Source organism: Poecilia reticulata, linkage group LG18 (assembly GCF_000633615.1).
Source record: "Poecilia reticulata strain Guanapo linkage group LG18, Guppy_female_1.0+MT, whole genome shotgun sequence".
Taxonomy (NCBI): domain Eukaryota; kingdom Metazoa; phylum Chordata; class Actinopteri; order Cyprinodontiformes; family Poeciliidae; genus Poecilia; species Poecilia reticulata.
The window spans coordinates 21,873,059-21,880,014 of NC_024348.1; the positions used below are offsets into that span (position 1 = coordinate 21,873,059).

General features: G+C 47.2%; 1 protein-coding gene across 1 annotated transcript; it reads right to left on the reverse strand.

The window, feature by feature from the left end:
• Nucleotides 1-3,915: 3,915 nt before the first annotated feature.
• Nucleotides 3,916-5,988, reverse strand: egr4 (early growth response 4). Its single transcript, XM_008436162.2, has 2 exons — nt 5,735-5,988; nt 3,916-5,647 (listed from the first exon to the last, which is right to left on the reverse strand). Exons 1-2 carry the CDS (start codon nt 5,859-5,861, stop codon nt 4,599-4,601), a joined length of 1,176 nt encoding a protein of 391 aa, XP_008434384.1. The 5' UTR covers nt 5,862-5,988; the 3' UTR covers nt 3,916-4,598.
• Between the last annotated feature and the right edge of the window lie 968 nt (nt 5,989-6,956).

The following is a 6,956-nucleotide window of genomic DNA, read 5'->3' on the forward strand; positions in this document are numbered from 1 at the left end:
TATTATAATAATAAATAATAAAGCAATAAATATTGCTTTATTTTTTAATAATAAAGCAATATGAATAAATTATTGCTTTATTAATAAGTTAATAAAGCAATAAAACTTATTGCTTTTTTGCAATAAAGCAATAAGTTCATTGCTTTTTTCCTCAGCAGTTGGTTTTGACTCAATTTTAAAGTATCATAAAAAAAATCAACTTGAGCATAAAAAACAAAAACTTGGAGTTTTGATTTGATTCCTTAATGCATGTTTAAGAAATCCTTCAATCTCCATGGCAACCATTCAGCTGTACACAGTGTCTAGGTTGGATGTAGCTCCGCCTTCGAGGAGCAGCTCCTCCCACTTTCAGCTCCTTCAGACTAGCCAGCAGCAGTTAGCAAACGGCTTCTCAGAGCAGCTCTGGTAAAAATGTTGCTAAAGGGTTAATAGAGGAGCCATGTTGGGATGCCTTCCTGGAGGCGGAGCTTCAGACAGAGCAGGAGTTTGACATTTTTGAGTGTAGATCTGTACTGTAGAGTTTTAGATGGCGTCCCTCAGGGCGCTGTATTGGGTCTTATGTTTCTGACAGGAGTCAGAAAGTTCCTGATTTACGTCTCCACCTTTATCTAGATGGTAAAACCTTTGAAATTATTATAAAAACATCAGCAGCTCTGGTTTTCATATGAAAATCGTTTCAGGTTTTTATTTACAGTTAGAAAAAGTATTTCCTTCAAAATAAGGGACTAACATGACCTGATGCTTTAGAGCAGTGGTCCCCAAGCTACGGCCCGCCGCCACATTTGGTCCGGCCCACTGAACAATACTGAGCATTCTTTTCTTTTTTTTTTTTTCTTTTTCATATATTGTATTTTCCGGATTAAATGTGGATTTCTCTTCAACCACCAGGGGGCTCTGTAGCAGGAAGTGTGTCCTGTAAACTGTGGGTGTTTTGTTCTGCATGGCGCATTGCTGCCATCTGTTGGACTTTTAGGGAACTGCTTGACTTTTATGTTATTTAATCAGTACGGTTTGTTAGCTAGCGGTAGAGCAGATGAACACGTGTTTGTTATGAACGCCGCATTCCAGGTTTCCCTCAATGGAAGATATACCAGTCAGTCCCAGTGACCGTTTCACTAACGGTTTTTGCCCATGTGCTTTCTGGGTAAAAATCAATCGAGAAGCCCCCCCTCCCAGCCCCCTCAACAGTTTCAGGCAGCGCAGGTGATAAACGTGTAACACTTTTTCTGTTACAAACTGACTCCGCCCCCCAACCAGAGAAGGGAAAAGTTTCCCTCACAGGAAACAGTTTGAGGATCCCTGGATTAGAGATTCAATCAAGAGGAAGGTTTAGCAGCTCAGAACGACGTGTCTCAGCTTTTTGAAATAGATTTTCAGTTCATTTCTTGTATCAATTGATCTCATTTTGTTTGTTTTAACCAGAGTTTTGTTTTGAAAATGAAGATTTGGAATTTAAATGTACATGTGTTGATAAAATAAAAATGAAAGTAATCCCTGACCAGTGTGAAGGATGCATGAAATATTCCTTGACTGGTTTTAATGTTTCGCACTGGAGAAATATTGAAATTCCCTCCTGTTTTCTTAGAGGAACGTTGTTTTTAATCAGTTCTCTCATTTTTGCATTTTTGATGATGAGGCTGAATGTGTTTGATTTCAAGAAATGTTCATTTTAACGTCCTCAAAACCAGATCATGTACAGAATCCCCTATTTTAAACAGCAAATACTGAAAAAACTGGAAGAAAATGGAGAATTTTTAAAACATTCACGGCATATTTTGTACTCCAGCAAGCCTTTTGTTAACTGGAGACGGCAGCGTCATGAGAAAATGTACTTCATTTGTTATATTTATTCGCGCTGATGCTGTGACCTCTGACCTTTTAGCATCGACTCAAAGATACACTGTAGAGGAGTTGCAGTTGCAGCATTTGGCCGCAGGGTGGCGTCAGACGTCCACGAACAGAGAAGCAGCTCAACCTGACCTGAAGTCACTCTCATCATCATCATCATCATCATCATCATCATCATCATCATCATCATCATCATCTAAACCTCTTTCCTTCAGAGACTCACCGGCGAAAACAACAAAACAACAAAAACTCGGCGGCGACGTGGGCGGAACGTTGTTACCATGGAAACTCGGCCTTCGCAGCCCATACCGCCTGACGAACTGTTAACGGAACCGTCTGTTGCCAGGCAACAGCAGCCTGTAGAAGGCTGGACGGAGGCTCTCTGAAGAGCTGTTTGGTTTTCGGGCGCCAGTTGAAGCGTCTCACTCCCTGATCCTGTGAAATGTTCAGAAATATTTACATTTTAACTCGTTTGATCCTCATTTCTGGATCTTTCTTCCGCCTTTCGCTCAGACTCCACTTATATTTCAGCTCTGGGTTGTTGTTGTTGTTGTTGTTGTTTTTTTTAAACCGGTCTAATCTCCAACGTAAAATCAACTACGACTTGCAGTCTTGTTCCCAGAAATGGCGGGATCACCATGGCAACCGGCGGCCCGCTCTTTTCGGAGCCTCCATCATGTCTCCACAGGTGATGCGGCCTTCCGGTCTCTTCTGGTTTTCGGTGCTGATTGGCAGCGAGCTTCTTATTAAAGTTTTCACACAGCTGAAGACGTAATGCAGACAGGAAACACATTTCCTGCCGATTTTGAGATCAATCTTATAGCTTATTGAAAACAAGAACATTTTCGACTTTTGAAACTCAGAAATGTTTCAAGTTTTTTCCTCAAATTTGATATTAATCTTAAAATATCTTTTTGATTTTTCAAACTAAAAAATTTTCCTTTTTTCTAGAAAATTTCACAGATTTTTTTTCACTTAAATTTACTTAATACTTTCTACTTACAATGAAATTATTAATGTTCAAACTATAGCGACAGGTTTTAACATAAATAAAATTCACAGCCGTCTTTAGAATAAGTGTTCAAACACCAGGGAATGCGACCCAAATTAGACTGTTTCTGTCAATAAACATATTTAAATATATCTTTTAGCTCTATTTGCCTATTTGTGTTTCGCTTTGAGTGAATTCCTTATTTTACACATCTGGTCATCTTCAGGTCTTGATATGAGTGAAATTGCACCATAAAATGTGGTTTAATCATAGTTGAATCATGAATTATCAAGGGAGCTGTGATATTTTCACACATTGCCAGATTGTTGTGAAGAGATTTTTTATCTCCTTTAGTTAAAGCTGCAGAGTGCAACTTCTATAAAATGTATATATATATATATATATATTTATTTATTTGTTGAAACTGCCACCATGTTGTGAGTTTGAGACAGATGATCTGTGAAAAGATGGATCTCCTCCTTTTGCCAGAGGAGAAACAACCAAGTTGAAAGTGTTAACTAGAAAGAACCAATCAGAGCCAGGGGGCGGATCTTAGTGCTGTCAATCACCCTCAACCCCTGATCTTCCTGCAGCTTCTTATCTGATCCGATGACGGTGGATAAATAGTTTTCCTGTAACAGTAAGTTGTGCCTTTAGCACATTTAGCAGCGAGTACATGAGGTTGATGGACAGCGCTAAGAACCTCCTCCTGGCTCTGATTGGTTGTTTCTGACCAGGATCGGTGCATTTCTTCAGACGACAGGCAGAGTGATCTTTTCACTGATTATCTGTCTCATAACTAAATGGTGACAGGTTAAACAAATATGTACAAAAACCTTCAAAATAAAAGTTCGGTACCACAGCTTCCTTTCTGCCCCATAAAGCTCGAAGCGGCATCTTTGAATGCAGATCTGTAGAGCTTCAGATGGTGTCCCTCAGGGCTCTGTGTTGATCAATGCAGTTTGATATTAAAAATGATCTGAAATGCTTTTTTACTCTCCAGCTTGGCTAAATGTGTGAAAGGTGAGAGGTTCTGTTGGTGTCTCGGTGCAGAGGAAACAGCCGAACTCAGCGGATCCGTTTTGTTTTGTTTATTAACAGCAACAACAGCCTCCATGCAGGATGAGGGAACAGTAAACTCGCACAGCCATGTGTGCTACTCAGCGCTCAGCTCTCACTGAGCCGGTGTGCTTCGGATCTCACACCACAGAACACAGGACAACATATCCCACAATGCATCGGTGCAGCCGGACCTGCACACACGGGTTCGTTCAGAGTCCGCGGAACGCGAACAGTCGTTTCGTAGAAAAAGTGACATCGTGTTTCACGTTCATGTGCCAGAGAAACATCTGTAAAATATTCACACTGAGAGGTAGACAGTCCGTCTAGAAAAATAGAGATGTGTTACAAACATGGACCTCCTCAAATATAGAGCTGCTTACATGGAGATATCAACAACAGAAGCACGACATTCTGACGTCGACATTCACAGAGTCTCTTTACGGCTTCATGCAGAAGAAACTGGTTTTATTTTACAGCAGGATCCGTCCTGCAGGGGCCGCACTGCCCCTTTAAGGCGGCGGAGGCCCGGTCGGCTGCCGGGCCAGGCCCGAACCCGAACCCGAACCCTCAGGGCACCGCGTACACGCATGCGCCTCCCAGCACCTGTACACCGGTGTGACGTCACATGTATCTCCGGTTGTCGGTTCAAATCCGAAAAGCTTCCAAAACCCCGCGTAGAGGGAGCGCGGGCCTGTGTTTACACGCCGGGCGCGTTCAGGGCCAGAGAGTAGGCGGCCATCATTTGCGCACGCAGCTGCTGCTTCACGTGCACGCGCCCGTGCCGCTTTCTCTCGTCGCTGCGCGCGAACCTCTTGCCGCACACGTCACAGGAGAAGGGCTTCTCGCCGGTGTGCGTGCGCGTGTGCGTGGTCAGGTGGTCGCTGCGGCTGAAGCTGCGCGCGCAGATGGTGCACTGGAAGGGCTTCTGGCCCGTGTGGATGCGCACGTGCCTGTTGAGCTCGTCGGAGCGCGAGAAGCGGCGCTCGCAGCCCTGCACGGAGCACGGGAACGGCTTGGGCTTCACGCCGCCGCGCGCGTGCGCTCTGCGCCCGGCGCGCTGCTGCTTGGGCGCTACGGCCGCGTGCACGCTGCTGATGTTGACCATCGGGAACGCGCCCTGCAGGAGGGAGGAAAGCAGGTGCGCGTCCAGGGTGGAGGGAGTGCTGCTGATGACGTAGTTACCGGATTCCCCGCCGGTTACCGGTAAACCCTTCAGCCAGTCCTCCAGCTCCAGCGGCTCCTGCTTCACCTCGCAGCCGGGCTTCAGCTCGCCCTGCCCGGCTTCGGAGCTCAGCAGAGACTCGATGAAATCAGCCATGTCCACCTGTTGCTCCAGAGCCATGAGCGGGAGCAGAGAGTCCGCTGCAGCCGGGAACAGAGCGTCATTCCCGAGCGTGGAGGGCTGTGAACACCCGCTGCTGCAGCTGGAGCTCCCGAACTCCGATTTGATCACCACCGGAGCTGAAGCGGGGGCTGCAGGCGGCTGCGGCTCCGCGGCTGCAGGAGGGATGCTGAAGTCGGGGGCGGGCTGCTGCTGCTGCTGCTCCATCTCGGTGCAGATTCCCACAATTTCCGTGATCATGTTCAGGATCGCGTCGGCGGTGCTGCTCAGCCCCGCGGCCGTGGGCTCCGACTCCGCGAAAAAGCTTCCGGTGTAGCCGAGCGATGGAGAGAGAGTGTCCGAGGAGCAGTCGCTGAAGTCGGAGAAGAAGTCTGAGTCCGAGGCGTCAGTTCCCGGAGAGAAAACTGCAGAAAGGGAGGGGAGGGGGTTATTATTGCATAATGACAGAAACATGCAGCTGCAGGACATGCAGCGGGATGCTGGAGACTCACCTTGGCTGAACGGTGATCCCACGTCAGAGTCCGCGCCGTCGCTGGGGCTGGACCCCACGCTGTCCACCCAGGCGCTGCAGGCGTCCTCAAACTCAGACATGAAGCTGTCGTCGCGCTCCAGAAGCATCTTTTTCTCAGGTTTTATGATTAAATCCGGGATTCCCCCTAAGAAGTGAGGCGTTAATCCGGTTTAAGCTGCGGCTGCTGCCGGGCTGAGAGGCTGAGGATGCTGAGCGCTCTCCGGCTCTCCCTTTTATACTCTCCGTCTCCAAGGTAACTCCCGTCCTGCCTTTATTGGTCGACACCGGCGCGAGGGATTCCCCCCGCCGTGCCCCTTTCGTAGCTGACCAAATTTGGGCTGCTTCCGGCTGTGACGGCGGGTATCCCCCATGCCTTAAAAGGACAGGCGGCAGAGCGACGTCTTGGAGCGGAGAGAGGGGTTTCCTTCACTGCGGCAGAGAGAGGTTATACAACCGGGAGAAGACAGGAAACACGGGCGGGAGACTCAGATCGCGGGTTTTGGCGCATTTCATGGGACACCAAAGACCCAAATTTGTTTGATTTGTTGCAACATTTGAGTTAGAGATGCTCACACCGAGCAGACACAGACAGCGCGTGGTTTTCAAAGCACCATCAGCTGCTAAGCCACAGAAAACGTCGACTATAATTTTTTGCSGTCGCTCATGGCGCCCCCTCCAGAGCGGCGCCCGCTTGGTGCGTATCACAACTTTTTTGCGCCACCGGTTCAGCACTGCAGACGCATCACTGGCCCACATGTGACATTCCTGCACAGCCACATGCAGCTGCTGGGATGTAGTCGCCATGGAGACGGATGGAGGATCCAGGCCGGCGTTACATAAAAGGAGCTGGATCATCAGAACCTGCAGAACCCCCTGGTTCTGTTCGGAGCGTCGGAACGTCCTCTGAGATTCACGTCGCTCTCATCCCTCCATGCAAACCAAAACAAGCAGAAGAAGTGTTACATAACAGGGAAATTAGCTGCCCTCCATGTCCATTTGTTCCCCTAAAACATGGAAAAATACATTTTTATTTCAGTAACATTTCATTTAAACCCTTAAATTGCTCAGATGTAACTTTTCAATCTTGTGCATCGTTTAATATATAACAATTTGTGATTAATGAATGTTACAGATCAGGGGTCCATAGTTTGTTATAAATGTTTCTATGCTCTAAATGCGATGCATGCGGGCGCCGGGCCAGA

Excerpts from the sequence above, each read along its gene's own strand:
- egr4 (XM_008436162.2), bottom strand. The coding sequence starts at position 5,861 with ATGCTTCTGGAGCGCGACGACAGCTTCATGTCTGAGTTTGAGGACGCC. Across the intron at positions 5,648-5,734 it reads GGGATCACCGTTCAGCCAAG|TTTTCTCTCCGGGAACTGAC; the intron begins GTGAGTCTCCAG and ends CCCTTTCTGCAG.